We start from the raw sequence: 17,539 nt of genomic DNA, 5'->3' as shown, positions 1-17,539 counted from the left end.
ATCATGTGGCGGGGGACTATTTCCCATGCGCCTTTCATTTCTTTGTGAACAGGCATAAAATAGTCACACGACGCTCCCACCTAGTCTTTTTTTCTTCCTTTGTGGTTACAACCACCAGTTATCCATTCTACACAATGCATGACGTGCTCAAAGTAATAATTTCTTCCTCTTAATGTCAGCTGCACCTGTTTGCTCAACAATCCAAACTGCCCTTTTTGCATGGAGCGTAGTTTCTTTCTGCCCCAATAGTACTTAGCCTCAGTGAGTGTTGCAATGTGGGCTTGTTTGGTATGATATCGTAAGGTATTCTTTTAGTGCAAGCACGAACACAGACAAAAAAAAAAAGAACACACAAAACTAGTATGTCGCTACCAACTATTTATATCTCCTGCGTCTATGTCCCTGTTTGTGTTACTAGATCGAATAACTTGACCTCAGCTCCCTTCCACAACAAAGGCTCCAGGCATGGGCTGTTCGAATAAATCTTTATGCTTAAAAACAATTATGGTCACTCTAATCGCAGACATGTACACCCAAATTCAGCAAAGCCGCTTGCCGGATGTAGTCCGTAGGTCACAGTTCACCACTCCAGCACAGTGAGAGATAATGTACTCGATCGTCTCGAAGCGTGGCCAGGATGATAGTCTTGTGCACGGCATTCCCCAGGCGGCCCCACATGACCATGTCACGGCCTGCCACTTTGGTGTCTTTCCCGAGACACACCACCACGCCAAAGGCATGGAACACAAGTGGGTCACCTGCACGAAAGGCAAGAATTGCGAGCTTTAGAAGTAACGTCGTCAAGCAGTCTTGCATACCCAAAAACCCCAACTCCTTTGTACACCTTTCATGTTCTTTTGTATAAGTATCCCTAATATAACTCGTACCAAGAGTACTGCATTAATACCAGTACTAGTCAAATGCTGTTCTTTCGTTTTTTTCTTATCCCAATGGCAAAAGGTGCCTTCAGGTGAAAGCTAATGTGACCGGAATAGCGCATGTTGCGCGTAGATATTCGTACTGATAAAAATCTGTGTGCGAAAGATTTATGAGAAAGGAGGGTATATAAAGGTGCCTCTCTGCAGCCTCTCATCTTCTTATCTCAACTTCACGATAACTTTACAGTTATAGAGACATACACATTTCATTTAAAAAGAAGAAAGAAAGTTCTACGCCGTGCACAAAGCCTCGGTGCACGACCGTTCTTGCAGCCTCCGTGGCCAGGAATCGTACGCATATGGAACTTGTCATTTATTGATTATTCGTACTTCCGGCTGATGAAAAAGAAATATATCGCGATATATTCTCCCGGTGGCTCGAATTCTGCATGAAAAGACAGCATATATATGAACACGTCCGGACAGCTTGCGTAACGAGTTTCTCTATGTGCTGTGAAAAGCTCTATGTGAAAGCTCTATGTGAAAAGCTTTTAGGCGCGTGGAGGACTGTTGACTGTGCCCAACGTGCCATAAAAGCACTTTTGAACTTTTTAAGTGAGACTGGTTTAGACGATCGCCTCTAGAAGATGTGAGATGTGTAGTCAGTGCGAAATGTGTTTGCGCAAAATCTTTTTGTGGCAGGATTATTTTTTTTTTATGGACAAGATTACTCTTAGTGTATTGCGTCTCCAGTGCGCATCCGCATATTGGACAACGTGTATATAGTATCTCATTGTACCATATCATAATCATCCGCCACCTACCTTTCGCTGTATTTCCCACTTCCCCATTCCCCAGTGAGGAGTAGCAGGCTAGAGACACGCTCTCCAGGCCGACTTCTCCTCCTTTCTCTCCATTAAAATCTACTCCTCCTCCTCCTCTATGTGCTGTGAACAGCCGTTTTGCACAATGCAGGCTGGTATAATCCAGCTATTTAGCTCCGTTCATATTTGCGCGAGCAATAAGCTTTAAGATGTGATCTTCGCATTGTTTTCATGGCACAAGTTGTTGCCCAAGCGCGCCTAGCCGTGCCTTCGAAGTTCCGACTCCGATTCTCCAAAGCGTCTGCGACAGCGCAGCATCGCGAAGGCATCACGCAAACGCTATCATCATCAAAACCGCTTTCAGTAATGGCGTCGCGTGTGTTTACGATTGCAACTCGCAAATGCGCCGGCAGTCTGTGAAATAACCTTCGAGACCGTTCGCTGAAAGATTCCTCGGTGAAACGCCCTGCGAAATACATTCTCCAGAAGTTTCGCGAGTCGTGTTTCGTTGCAGAACGCACAACTTTCCCAATTCGGCAGGAACAAGCCTTGGTGCCGGCGGTGCTTTCGAACCACAGACGTCTTTCAGAAGCTCAGACTGCGTGCTTCGCGACGTTCGGTAGCAGAAGGATAAGCTCGGCGCGGGGTTGACCGCGAAGCAGCGCCGCCATGCCGTACGCCAACCAGCCGTCGGTGCACATCAGCGAGCTGACCGACGAGAACGTCAAGTTCTTCGTCGAGGACACTGACCTGAGCGTGGCCAACAGCCTGCGGCGAGTGTTCATCGCCGAGACGCCGACGCTGGCCATCGACTGGGTGCAGCTCGAGGCCAACTCTACCGTGCTGCACGACGAGTTCATCGCGCACCGGCTGGGCCTGATCCCGCTCACCAGCGACGAGATCGTCGACAAGATGCAGTACTCGCGCGACTGCACGTGCGCCGACTTCTGCACCGAGTGCTCGGTCGAGTTCACCATCGACGTCAAGTGCCTGGACGAGCAGACGCGGCACGTGACCACCGCGGACCTCAAGTCGAGCGACCCGCGCGTCGTGCCGGTCACGTCGCGCCACAAGGACGACACCAACGAGTACGGCGAGACCGAGGACATCCTCATCGTCAAGCTGCGCAAGGGCCAGGAGGTCAAGGCCCGCGCGTACGCCAAGAAAGGGTTCGGCAAGGAGCACGCCAAGTGGAACCCCACGTGCGGCGTGGCGTTTGAGTACGACCCGGACAACGCGTTCCGGCACACCACCTACCCGCGGCCCGAGGAGTGGCCCAAGAGCGAGTACACGGAGCTGGACGAGGACCACGCCGAGGCCGAGTTCCAGAGCGAGGGCAAGCCCAACAAGTTCTTCTTCAACGTCGAGTCGTCGGGCGCCCTGAAGCCCGAGACCATCGTGCTGACCGGCCTGAGCGTGCTCAAGAAGAAGCTGAGCGACCTCCAGACTCAGCTGTCGCACGAGCTGCCCTGCGATTCGCTCACCATCAACTGATGGAGGGAAGCCCGTTCGTTCATTGCTTGCAAGGACACGCGTAACCGTCGCATACTGTTTAATAAACCAGAAAACCTCGTTGCCATACCAGATGTCCGTACAATCCTGGCCCTGCACGAGCCTTAGATTAACTGTACCTAGCACTAATCCTCAACCAATGCAGACGCACAGGTGAATGGGTTTTCTGATATATAAATAGCCGTGTGGCCTGCTTTATGTTCCAGGACTGATAAAACAGAAAGCCATGATCACGCTTAGACAAACTGGCCGCCTTGGGGTCCTGCCAATATGTGAAAGCAGTGTTTGAGATCCCTCTCATTGTACAAATACATGGCAGCTGGACAGAAGTCTTTGCTTAAGGCTGCACAGCGTATGACTTCAAAAGGTAGATTGCATCATTTCGAACCAGGGTGTCAAACGGAAATGTTTTCAGGTTCAGGTTTCCATTTTGGTTCAGGTTCAACTGCAAGCCAAAAATATAACCATTTGAACTGGTTCACAACAGTTTGAAATTATGGGAGTATTGACAAGACATTTTCAACTGCGCACCTTTTTTAAAACTAAGGTCTTAGACTCAAGACGAAATGGTGACAAGCCTCAGAGCGCCACAAATTATTATATTAGCTTTTCTACAGGCAGTTTAGGTTTCGTTTTTACTCTGTCGAGATGTTGCGGCCTAGTATGTGGTCATGTGGAGCCAGGACACTGCAACGCTTTGACTCTCGTTCCACCACGCTCGGTAATCCGCCACGCTACTACATCGGCCCTCACAACAAGCAGCTGCATAAGAGGTGACCAAGCGAGCCTGAGCACACTGTCAAAGTGTCACAATGTCCTGCTCCCACATGACCACATACTGTGTCTTGACGTCATAACACAGTATCCTTCTGGGAAACGAGACCCGAACTGGCCGTAGAAAACCTTTTATACATTCAATTATTTACGGTGCTTCAAGGCTTGTCACCATACTTTCTAAGGCTTGGAGGTCTAGAACCTTCATTTAACACAAGAAATGAATAGTCAAAAATATGTTGGTACCCTCCTAAGTAGAATGAAAAGATTTAGACGACAACGTTTTTCAGCCTCACCAGCAAACTTATTTGAACAAAAGAGTTAATTTCGAATCTTACGTGACAATATATAGTGCCTTTAATATTGCACAGTAAACTGACTACAGTGTGAGCGTAGGTTTCCTATGGTTTGCTTTCAAAGTCAACAGTGTCTATTGCATTGAAAACACATTTAATTCCATTCTGGCGCCTGTAAGTTGTTGCACATCTGTTTCTCACCTCGCCTGCTGATGTTGAGGCCTAATATATTAAGATTCGGTAACGACATAGGCCTGTGTGACAGGCATTGCTCTTACAGGAGCATCTTGTTCTGCACAGCCTGCAGTGAATCTCTAATGATGCACCCATGCAAGTTCCATTATGTCAAGGGGCTGAAATAAAGACACTATCATTCCTTTTCTTTTGTTTTGTAAATGTTTGAATTAGCGCACTCATCATGTTATGAGCTTTTACTCTATCTTGTAGTTTGCAGCATACTGTATAGACTCATGCGAGGGCCACACTCTTTTTTTTTCACTATTTTGTTGAGGTGTGGCCCTTAGACAGGACTGAACCTTTTTGTCAAGATGGTTCGCGCATGGCCTTGACCATTTGATGCACCATTGCATCAGAGGTCAACTTGTAGCTCTTGCCATCTAGTAGCGGCATGCAAAAGTACACAGCGAGCGAAAATTTGCCGATGCGTGCGCAGCATTGGGGTACACAATACGATTGCTTCTCTGCTGAAATGTTTTTCTCCAAATTTCGGACAGCCTAATTGGAAATGCAGCCCTTACACGAATCTGTACAGTACTTGATGGAGACCAATTATTTTATGAGCATGCTGCTTTTTAACCAGCCTTGGTTGCACAAAAATTAACGTGTTATTAGTGTCAGAACTAAGTTGAAGTAAAGTTATTCGAGTCTTGCCAGTAGCATGGGAGTCGTTTGCCGACTGCGGGAGGCTTTAAGCCTATGTCCAGCGTTTCTCCCCCGACAAGCCCTCCTAGAAGAAGGTCTACAGCAGCGGGTCCAACATTTTTTGAAGCACATCACTAAAGTGAGATAAAAAAATTTGTAAAATTTTGCTGCAAGGTTGCTAAAGCTGTCGCTAATACTTTCGAGCGAACTTTTGAAGCAGTACGGTATAAGCATTTTGGAACACTAATATAAGTTAATGTCGCACGAATTACCTATTGACACAGTTCATGCTTGACTAATGTCCACTCAGATGAGGAATAAACAGTGCCCGCCATGGTGCAGTTGTGGATTTGGAATTGTGCTGCTAAGCCTGAAGGCGCAGGGTCGAATCCCGACCATGGCAAACACTTTTCGGTGGGGGTAAAATGCAAGAATGCTCTGGCACTGGCCAACGTTAAAGGACCCTGTGTATCAAAGTTCATCTGGAGCCACTACAACCTGCCTCATGATCGTATTTTGGTTTTGGCACATAAATCTCCAGAATTTATTTAATTAACAGTAAATTTACCAGCAAAGTGTAGAGGACTTTTGCTTTGCTGATACCCCTGCATAACAATGGACGACGGCAGCTGAAATTTTTTCATTTACCTTCAGATTGCTAGGCAATACAGCATGCTTCAATTTAACATCTGTTATTTTATTTTTCCAGCATGGAAAGGCGCTTGGTCCAAATTGTCTAGTTCTTGGTGCTCCTGAAAGGAGAGCTAAATTCCGCACCATGTGCTTGGTCCCACATTAATACTGGTGATGACCATTACATGACATATACTGGGTGCTTTAATTTAACATTAAGAAAAGTTTTAAAAATTGGCTATGGTATATAGCACAGATCTGTTTAATCATAGGGATCACTGGAAGAGGACATTATTTTGGCTAAAAATAAAGATTCATAGATTGACTAATTAATGAAATTTCACAAATAAACTTTTTAACTAGTTACTTTAGGGCAAACATATAGCAATACATGAATTGAAGCCAGTGATTTCACAATGCACCTTTACTTGGAACAAATTTTGTACTAACACCAGTTTTCAGATAACTGCAGTTAAAATTGCAGCAAAATGTAGTGCTGTTCCACCTCCTCTTTTAACAAAACTGATTTTTTTGCCTTGAAGTTCAAATGTTGCTGGAACACCAATGCATTTCATTGAAAATTTTGGGAACTCTTATCTCAAAACTGGTGTTATCCTGAGACTTCGTTCCAAGTGGATATATGACTTTTGAAGTTAGAAGCTACAAGTAGTACATTGTTATACTTGCTTTAAAGTAACTAGTCTAAAAGTTAATTAGTAGAAAATGTTAAATTATTCCAATATTCAGTTTGATTTCTTGTGAAAATAATGTCAGCCTCTGGGAGTAGTCTAGCTAAAGAAGCAGCATTGTGCTGCATGCCGTGGGTGATTTTTAAAATTCTGTTAAGGATTAAAAAAGAATGTATATACAGGCCTAATACTACACTTCCGATATGTATGAAAGTTCTGTGCAATATTTATTTGTCCGAAAGCAATGAAAAAAAAAAAAAGTACAGTGCATTCAGACTAGCATGAATGAGACGGCCACTCTGATATCTATGCATCTTTTAATGTAGATCTGTCTTACTGTTCACGTAACGAATTTTAAATCACACCATTTAATTTATTGCGATGCATTTTGGTGAAGTTATGTGCTGAACCTGCAGCATTAAGACCCATTCAAATCACTTTTGTAAGGAATTAAAACAAAAAAAAAGATTAACTTTCATCAGCACAATTTGAATCCTGTGAAGGCCACTATGATGTAAAACACCGTGTGAAGACCACCAATGCGAAATCAAACATTCTTTCATCATGGTCGCAGAGCCCATGCATCGTACAGCCAATTTTGGCCGCTTAAATGTAGCCTTTAGAGTGCAGCTCTTGGGCGCCCATTCCTGTGGCGAGCATGAGTCACTTGTAACCGAGCAAACGAGGACAGCGAAAGGCGAGAGCAAACACGGCACGCATCGGGGGATGAAAAAAGCACCGAGTTCGAGGAGGGCATGGCAAGAGTGTGAGGAGGAAAACGGAGTGCCGGCAGCAAGCACACGGGGAGCATGGAAACAAAGTGCTGGCGTGGGCTTCGGACCCACTGCGCGTGTGCTACTTCGCCTGTGGTTGCGCCACCACTAGAGAATGCGAGCCATGCATTCCCATCTTCACACTTTCTCTCTGAACAATGAGCGACGCAACCGGTGGAAAAGCTTCGTCAGCCGCCGCTGCTAAACGAGCTGCCCAAGCAGAGGCTCGGAGTCGCCGCCACCGAGAACACCCTGTTGTTCAGAATCAAATTCTTTGCCACAATATATCGCAAATTCGAAACACCTAAAAGCTGCTCTTAAAATTCGCATTAGGTAGTATTGTGGGTGAAATTTTTGATAAGAGAGTAGATTCTAGAACACGATTTTAGAAGATTTCCTACTTTCAGTCAGTAAAATGTCTGTTGCGTCACTAAAAAATGTCACTGCTCGCCTAATAGAGAAAATTTGTCACTAAACAGACAAGTCACTAAATCTAGAGACAAAATTGCTATAGCAACACTGGTTCACAAGGTCTTGCAAACTGTTTCTCGAACCAGTTCAGAATAGTTCCTTCAATAAGTTCCAAGATGGCAAAAAGATAATGGTTTGGTTCGGTTCAGCCCCGGTTGTCAGTCCTTTTCAGTCTGACACTCTAGTTCAAACTGGCAAGCATACTAACCACCCATCCGGAATTTACAGGTCCAAGTCTTGCATGAGTCTATGGTAGGAAGATTTCAGTGAATTTCAGCCTAATGTCTAAGCTGCTGCTAATAGTACTTTCAGTGTGGCATGCAAAATACATAAATGGAACAAAACCATGACACTGAGTAGCACAATACTGAAGGTGTTTTGCTACTACAAACATTTCTTGAACGCACAGCAAGTTCAGTGTGACAACAGTGATTACTACATTGTAAAATCAGTAATCAGCATAAATTACTGCACCATGATGGTTAACTAAAGCACACATCCAAGGTGGAGAATAATTTAGTGAGCTCACATACTCAGTACAAACTTGAGAAGAGAAAACAACTGTGCGAATGATGTTTACCACGGTGTTAGAAATTGGTTAGGTGGAGTGACAATACGTCGAAAGAAGTGCGAATCTGGCACCAGTTTCTTTTCTTGCCACATGGCGCCACACATGTCGGGGCTCGCCTGGCTATGCCCAGAGGCTTATGCGATCTGGTTCTTGAGCCTCCTTAAAGCGATGGCGATGGTAGGGGCTTGTGAAGAAAGTGTGGTCGTGCTATATCGTACGCATAAGGGCTCAGCATGCAGGTTTAAAAAGCTCATAGACATCACACCTGGTCTTGGGGATGCACCTACCTGGGTAATGGACGGGCAGCCGATCCCGTGGCTGCATTCTACTAAATCTATGTGTGCATTGAGTGTATTGTGTTTGCTCCTTATTTGTTCTTGCAAGATCACTTCTACATATTTTATGGTCAGTGTCGTATAAAGAGCGAACATGTGTCACTGATGTGTAACGTGCGAGACATACTTCCACTCCATAATATAAACAAATGGGTATCCACGTGAAACCGACACTTGTCTTGTACAGCAGCAAAGGTGGATCATGCAGAAACATTTTAAGCGCATACAATGACCAGCTATGATAAATGGCCCAATTAAAGCTTAAATATTTATCGGAAAGCAGCACAGGTGTCATTGCAGCATTGTGTTTACATCAACCTTGCAGCTGAGGTCAAATGACCGAACAGAACATTTGCCATGCGCCACTGATACATTCGCTAATCCTGTACACATCTGTGGGAAGCAGAGTGCATTAAGGTGCAACCGGGTTAAGGGAAAATGCAGTCATGTGGGCGACAGCTTGCGATGGATGGCTATGAAGCAGGTGACGTGCTTCTGTGTTTTTAAATAAATAATAGAAACAAACCCGTAATAATGCGTTGACAATTTCATTCACAGTACTGACATTACCTGTCCAACACACAATTGTGCCTTAAGAGAGCAGTTATACCTTGACGATTAATTACTCCGCTATCTGCCCTGTGGAAAACAATGTTGTATGGGTATGCCAAATAATATGAAATAATGCAGAACGGTGCTCAAAACAGTGGACCGGAAAAAGAAAACTCACTTTGTTTACTGGATAGTGTATTCTTTATACCAGCACGGCACCTACACAACATAAAGGTGTTGGTAAAATGTATTACAATTAGCATTTCAAAACAAGAAACAATACTAGACAAGCTTCGAAAGTTTCCGCAGCTTCCGTGTCTTGTTTATTTTGGTGTTTCACAGCTGCTTGCAGTAGTGTCTCATTCTGATTCCCACATAATAATGAAGCACTTGCGACATAACATCAACCTTGTGCTGATGACAGGGAAAACATAAACTGCAATTTTCCACTGCGTTGTCTGTTGCTATGTCGTGTGCATGCCTTTCACCGGCTGTTTGCTAACTATTTTTTCCAGTTCCTTTAAAAACATGAACAGGGAAGTGTATGGGGCGCACTAATCCTCCTCGCGTCTTGCAGACTACTAATGCTGCATCCGGCCTTGATGTTGCATTATTTGTAGCCGTCAAGCCAGTGTGGCATTGTTGATAGCCGGTGTGCTTCAATATCTTTTGGCACAAGAATCCTGGTACATAATAAATTATGCAATCAGCATCATCATGTAATGATAATATAGCTGCAAGTATATTTTCACTCAGTTTCTTCTTCAGTTCCTCAAGACGTGACACCATGGAAACACATTCCTGGACTGCTGATGTTAGGTCAGAGAGACTTAAAAGACGTGCCTCTTCACTGGTTTGCACTTGGCAATTACCAAACTTTGGCAGCTTCACAAGACTATATATTGAAAGCGTATTATATAATTGTAAGAGTGTAGGCAAGCAAGGGTGGTCATACTGACCCTTTGCTTGGCGTATGATACCAAAAAATGTTTGGTATCAATTGATTGAATTTAGCAGTTAGCACACATGTAAAACCACACTTCTCTAACAGGTACTCTGAAAGTTGGATTGTTGAAGGTATGATTACTCGCAAGCCTTCAGGAGTTGATTGAGACAGGAAGTTAAGGGGATCAACTTTACCACGTTTTACATCATTTTCCCAGTTGTTCAGACATTCCAAAGTTTATTCTAGGATGCTGAAATCTTTGCAGCCTTCCTTGAGGCCTTCTTTGGTATGCTATATGGTTCAAGGCATCACAGAGGTTATTCAGCCTTACCGTAATATCAACTAAAAATAGTTCAAAATAGCAACTAAAGATCAACTTAAAACCAAAGTGAAATGTGCAGTCAACAGCAACCGAACGCACGCCCACAAGCACAGTGCAAAGAACAACTGATAACAGTCATCACACATGCAGCTCTGTAAACCATGCGGCCGCCATGGATGCAGCTCACGTGGTTAGGAATTGAAAGCCTCACAGCACCTAATGCGCCCTGGTAGAGAAAAAGAGAAGCGTGTCTTCAATTTTCGCATGACCGCTGCATGGAAGAGGCGGAAAGTCGTTTCACTTAACCTATTCTAACACCGTGATGTTCGCTAAAGGTGTGTCTTATGGTGTCCATTATCAAAACAAAAACTAAACACATTAGAATTCGGGCAGTAAAACATGTTGATAGTGTTCACTTTTCTTTGACAGCACTAACTATCATTTGCCAACACTGGCCCTCTTCTCTTTTCTTTTTTTGGACATGAAGTCGAGAACAAGACCATCTACAAAAGGGCACTCTTGCATCCAGACTCTGCTTCCAGGAAGAAGTAGCTTACCAGAATGAACAAGTGGCTTACCCGAATAAACGAGAAAGTCTCCTCCAAACTTTGACCCAACCGTCATGTAGTGGCCCTTTTCCCAGAGATCTTCAAACACTCGGCAACGTATTTTATGCGCATCGCTCGTCGGGTAGTTCAACTCTGCGGGCACCAGGTCTGATGCCTTTGTTCGCAGGCAATCTGCAGAAGCAAAAAGTGAGTGAAACTTGTAACTGCTACAACTGGCCTACGTAGGAATCGCACACCGAGAATTACACAGACAGTGGTGCTCTGTCAAAAGCTTTGAAGCCATTAAGTGTATTAATTTCATGTGCCGAAGACCCTATTCAACTTTTGTCATTCCGAAGACACATAAATGGTGAGGAATAGGGCTCCTTAATCTATTCTGCTTTGAAGCTTCAGTGCTCGCTATGTAGGGCCCGGCAAAAGGTCCTGTCACTTAGGGAATGGCTTAAGGACTTTTGACAGAGATTGCCCCTGTTGACAACCACTATGTTAACGAAGGTGTCACAAAAGTCTAAAGGCCATGGCTCCTTCTGTACTGGAACTTGCCAGCTTCTGTAGATTGGTGCTACACTCAGTCCTTACTGGAAGCAAGCGCCAGCAAGCACAAACGTTAGGATACTGAGAGCAAGTCCATCGTGGCTTTTTGGCTTTTGTGACAGACTGTACATAAATAGTGATGCAGAAGAGAAGCTCTTTGTGCTCGAAACAACTGTCGGACAGGGAAGAGATGGCCAGTTTTGGTTCTCCAGTCTGATGGACCACATGTATTTTGGAAGTAGGTAGTCCACTTGCTTGGGATACAAACATAGTATGGCCTAGAAATTATAGTGGCACTGAAGTTTGCATTCGACGAGGGTAGCTATAATGGGCTTGGTGGTAAGTCATCTTAAAATTTTTTCTGGTGCAGGCACGACGACATGAACATAGAAGGCGCACAAGACAACACAGGGCACTGTGTATTGTCTTCGGTGCCTTTTATGTCTGTACCATTGTGCGTGTGCTACAACTTCAGAGTATTGCAGGGCAGCCAACTTGCAGAATTCTAGAAAGGTCAATTCATAGCATTCATTCAATTTGGCAGCGTTGGACCTTTAGTTCATCGAAACTCTAAACTTGGCTCGGATGACACACGGAAAAGCCTGCCCTTGCCAGACTGAAAAGTTGACTGCCTTTTGAAGAAGATTATCAAGCCAAAGCGAGGCAACAATCAATATATTATGCAATCTTGCCAGACACAGCTTTACAGTATAGCTGAGCATTAAAAATAATTCAGAACTCATTTTGATAAAAACTGCAGGCAAATCAATGCTGTGAAAGTTCATATGTCTGGTCTGGCCCACACTGTCAGCTCAGTTACAAATGCAGGTCTCGCATATTTTCTGCTCTATCTCAAGTGAATTATTTAAGCATGCGTTGAGCATATCACTCAACCCATTTTGGGAGCGCAGTGTTAGCAAAGATAACGTGAAAAAGACAATGAAAGGGTCTTGTCTGGCCTACTGGTTACTTTACTGGATGTCTGCTATGTTCTGGGCATCACCAAGCTTCCCCCTGTCATCATACAACCGTGAATGTCCCGAAGTCACTTACTCAGTTTTCGGTGACTGTCCGCCAGCAGTGGTAGAAAATGCAATGTATTCTTTACCTACTTCCAGCACCTTGAGCCTATCTATCTGTCTAGCCTCTTACGTTATCATGGTCGTTCCTTTAATTGGATATAGGTAGATCCGGATATGCATAACATGATATGCACGTCATGATCTGGCCTGTTACACTGTTGTGATGCCATAGTGACTATTTCTTTAACAGGATGTATATCAGGATGTGCGTGACTTGAATAACATGACATACATTCATGACATCACATGAATGGCATGCTTGCGTACATGAATGGTATGCATGCATCACATGAACAACACAACATGATGTCGCCTTGCTTCTGTTGTCACACAGAGGCTCGCATAATGCACACAATTGCTTACTTTACACAAACACTCATGTGGTAACCCTTTGAAAAGCCCCAAACAATGCCGGAAAGCCAGCTGCCTGCAAGATGCTTTGCCAAACATATGTTCCCATTATATGTGGAATCTTCACAATATTTATTTGTTTGGAAGTCTGTCCCAGAACACAAGTTGCTGGCTATATGCTCTGATTGAAAGTACATATACAGAGTTCAAGAGGAAATCTGTAAGAAACATGTAATGTGGGCCATGTATGAAATAACAAAAGTGTTGGTTGGGAGGGGCAGTTTAACTACGACTTCAACAGGAGTCGCGACTCACAATTTCCATTTCAAACACAAATTATGATGGACTGTAAATAAATGTACCAAAGTGACATAATTTTACTTGAAGATGCTGCAGGTTTCCTTAGAAAAAAGTTAGACAGTTTGGGTGTGCCAACCCTGAAATCACATTCTTGGACCAAATTAGCAATTTTCTTGCACCAAGTTAGGGCATTGCTAGGCTGTTGTTTGACCAGTTGCTAATTAAATCCCTTGCAGTTGTGGTGTCATTGTTAAAATGTGGTTTTATTGCACACATGATAAGCATAGTCATGCACACTGGGTTGCATAATGCATAAACGGTTACTCAGTGGACACAGGAGGAGAAGGATTGCAGACTTGCACAAAGACTGTTTTGTGGTTTCATGCCGTACTGGCCAGTGTTGTAGAGCGGCTTTCGAAGCTGCATGAAAAGTATGCGAGGAGAAATTATGTGCTCTGCTATACAGTTGAGTGGAGGGAGGTGGGCAGGCTTGGGTGGATATTTATCCCCAGTGCTCAACAAAGGCACTATAGTTTGGGTGAGTGAAGACTTATACATTCTGCACACCTTAAACAAAGAATTCTTCAACATTAGGAAAGACCAAAGCCAAGGTCCTCTACATGAGGACCGTGACGCATGCCAAGGCCTTCTTGTGCCACAGTCTGTCACACACAGAAAACGCAAAGCTAAACGGGTTGTGAATGAAGTCCTGCTTGAGGATGGCCATTGCAGCTACTGCCAAGCAACGACCGCAGCTAGTCGGGCCTGTCGCTGTGCATCCATTTTGGCGGCACGCTTGGCACACTTGAGCAATCTATTGTTCTTCGGCAGTTTCATTGGCACATTTCAACGCCATGAATTGCCTTCTTTGTTGTTGCAGTCACAATTGCTTGGCCACGTCCTCTTCGTCGCTCAACTCCCACTGCCTCTGTCACCGAGCTCGCGGTTGTGCTTGGCGCAACCGATCTCTTCTTTAGACAATTCCAATGACGATCTCGATTCAATTTCTATACTTATTTTACTCATACGCACGCGGACCTATGTGTGAAAAGGAGAGGCTGTGCACGCGAAATGTGCGTGTGATGAGGTTTCAGATAGAAAGAGGCAAAATCCAGGTTGGTAAGATAAAAGGAGGTTGTAGGTTGATGTTTTCTACACATTATAGTAAGTATTCATAATTATACAGCCATTAAATCGTTATTTAGTTTATAGTCAGCAATGTTGACTTCTTTTCTTCGTTAATAAGATGTAATCAATGGTTCAAAGCACATGCATAAGTTAATTATTTGCTCCAGGCATCAGAAGGAAGAAAAGACAATTCCTTCCTTATAACTGACAGAACATGGCACGTCAAACATCCTGTTACAACGTGGCAGGACCTTTACTATAGTGGCACAAAATGAAGTGAAACGGAGCCACATTTGGCAAGCAGTAGGTTCAACATTCCAGTAACTTAATGTCCATGTTTTTGCTACTTGTATCCACTTGACAGAGCTGGCTAGAACAAGTTGCGTGCACCGTGACTAAAAGAGGATACTTCTGGATGCACTTCGGCACTTCTGGATGCCATCAACCTTGTCATCATTTTCCAGCACTCAATCATAACTAAACTTGTCATCATTTTCCAACACTCACCGTACAAAACAGGTGCCAATGTGATGTCTTGTGATGGTGTAGACACCCTCTTCTTCATCACATCGGCAATAATGGCCTCCTTCTGAGCCTCGAAGTCTGCTGCTTGCACCTCAACGGGCTCAGCAGAAGAGCCTGGATCCTCTTCAGTCGCCGCAGAGCCACCACTCTTTTTCAGCTTCTTTCTCACCCTCTTGGCAACAAGCTGCCCTGCGGTCTTCTTAACATGACCAGCAACAATGTTCTCTGCGTATTGCTGAATCTCGGCCTTCCGTTGCGCCATAATCACTTCAACCTGCAACACAAGTAATGGCAATATAGTTTACTGTTGGGCCTAAATTGTGAGTTGATACATGGTATTCATGAGGACGAATCAGAAATTATTTGCTCCTATTATTTATTAGCCAAAATAAGGTACATACAGGTAACTACATATATATGTACTATTCTGCGTACCTTATACTATTTTTCCACATAGTCCCCACACTGGCTCAGACATTTGTTCCATCGCAGAACTAAACTTGAGATGCCCCTGTGGTAAAATTAGTCCGGCTGACTGTGGGACCACCGTCAGACTGCTGTCTTGGCTTCATTGTTGCACATGAATCGCACTTCTCAAAGAGAGACACCTTTCCCCATTCGCAGGCTGCATTTCCCCGTGAATTTCGCTGGGCGTTCATCCCTTGCTCCACAGAAAACAAATCATGCTTCATTGCTCGTACGCTGTGGATGTGTGAAGCACAACCGCCATCTTCAACGACTGACAGCAGTGCCGCGCCGTGAATCTCATAGTCAGCAGATAAGGATACCAGCCGATAAGGATCGGCCTGTCTAAGAAAGGTCCACCGCTGGGAATGGATATGTCGACTTCGCATTTACAGCCGTAATTTGGCTAAAAAAATAGGCACAAAGACTTTCTGATTCGGCCTCGTAGAACGGAAACAGAGCAAATAATGCACTGTCCGCCTGTCTCTCTTCCTTGCCCCATTCTTTGTGCTGTTTCTGGTCTAAATGCAAGAAATGGCCAAGTGTGACATTTAAGTTCAGCAAGAATTCATATTTTGAGATGTTACCTGACGTGCGAGTTTCCATGTCTTTTGAATTGAACAAGCACACCATTACACAATAGAATGGCGAGCGCACTGGCTTCATCATTTCGTAACATCGCCACAATTTACGGCAGTTGTGAAATTTAACTAGTGGATGCATAGATGCTGCATGGTTTATTAATATTGACGTTAGCATGTCCCATGGGGAAAGGCTGGAATACCTATGCAATTCTCAAAGTGCCTATGCAAATCACCTGCAAATTTATCCAGAGGCCTCCATAAGGGTGTCCGTGATCACCCCTGTTTGGGCAGTTTCTTTGGCATATCATTAAGAATCATGCTATGCACACTATATGGTGTGCACGCCCCTGCTGAAAATGGCAATTCTCGCATTGGTGAAATTTATCAATCTTTTTTTTTATCACGTATTAATTAGCATAGAGATTAAGGTTCGTGCATGGTTAGGTTAGGTTAAAGAACAAGTTGGGGTTAATTCGATTAGAACGAAATATTACTGAAGCTCCCGGATTGGGTGCACGTATTATAAAGGTCTAAACCAGACTCTGAATTCCCGGCGAATGTGCGTTTCGATTGGCACCAAAGAGTGGCTACACCAAAGAGTGTACGGCTGAGATATATCTCAGCCGTACAGTATAGTTTGCCAATTGTCATATGACAATTAAGTCATACGTATGTTGTGGCCGCATCGCCGTGCGACACCTGTGCGTCGTGCACCCTGCCATTTCTGGGAGAGGCGCAATAGCTCTGTAGTGCGCATATAGCATCATCATCTTATCAAAAAATGACGATATTTCGGCGCAGCATATGCGATATTAATGCAAGTGGCAGATGCATGCAGTTCACCCACTTGCCTGCTGTTGGTAGACATCGTTTGCACACTTGTCAACGTGCGCTCTCTCGTCATCCGAAGGTGGCTGGCTCAACCGCGTGTTCTTCACGAGAACGCAGAAACCTAAAATTTTACGAATGATTAACACAATTATAAGCAGACTAGTGCGTACGTTGAGTGGTCACAAGCTTTACGCACCTTTGGAAATAAGCAAATGCGCCTCCTCCATGGTAAACTGCACTGGCAATCCGAGCAGAACGTTCTGATAGGGGCAGCGTGGAAAGCAGCCGACCTGCGTTCCGACGATTCGATGCTGAGATCGAATCTTGCTGACATCTGCAAGACAAGCAACAAACCTTAACTTGAGAACCACTTCCGATCTATCGATACCAAGTCAAATGAATACAAGAGGAACTGAAATAAAAACAGAATAACACTTCGCACGCAAGCCGGCGACCGAATCGCCTTGACGAGTTATTTCCGATAACTGAAATGGAGATGCGGCTACTTCCTCCGTAAGTCTTACCCTCTGCGTTCCAGACAAGAACTCTCTCTTTCTGTAAATATAGTTTGATTGGAGCCCCGCTCATACTGGACAGGATCGGAGGCGCTGGTCCAGATTCCAAGGAGCAAACACACAGACCTTACACATAGCATGCAGACGAAATCAGATAAATACAAGGAGGGCGCTGCCATCGTTTAAAGCTCAGGTCA

At 44.4% G+C, this 17,539-nt stretch overlaps 2 protein-coding genes across 2 annotated transcripts; one reads left to right on the top strand and one right to left on the bottom strand.

Annotated features, from left to right (window-relative positions):
• Positions 1-466: 466 nt before the first annotated feature.
• Tsen34 (tRNA splicing endonuclease subunit 34) lies at positions 467-17,511 on the bottom strand. Its single transcript, XM_065450294.1, has 6 exons — positions 17,352-17,511; positions 17,024-17,161; positions 16,848-16,948; positions 14,930-15,221; positions 11,037-11,198; positions 467-758 (listed from the first exon to the last, which is right to left on the bottom strand). The coding sequence occupies exons 1-6, from the start codon at positions 17,413-17,415 to the stop codon at positions 574-576; spliced, it is 942 nt and encodes a 313-aa protein (XP_065306366.1). The 5' UTR covers positions 17,416-17,511; the 3' UTR covers positions 467-573.
• Positions 2,049-4,662, top strand: Polr2C (RNA polymerase III subunit RpII33). The gene has a single exon (XM_065450310.1). It carries the CDS (start codon positions 2,372-2,374, stop codon positions 3,194-3,196), a length of 825 nt encoding a protein of 274 aa, XP_065306382.1. The 5' UTR covers positions 2,049-2,371; the 3' UTR covers positions 3,197-4,662.
• Positions 17,512-17,539: the final 28 nt, after the last annotated feature.

The sequence above is a fragment of the Dermacentor albipictus genome, chromosome 3 (assembly GCF_038994185.2).
Source record: "Dermacentor albipictus isolate Rhodes 1998 colony chromosome 3, USDA_Dalb.pri_finalv2, whole genome shotgun sequence".
Taxonomy (NCBI): Eukaryota; Metazoa; Arthropoda; class Arachnida; order Ixodida; family Ixodidae; genus Dermacentor; species Dermacentor albipictus.
Note: the sequence above shows the minus strand (reverse complement) of the source record. Positions and strands in the feature narration are given on the sequence as shown.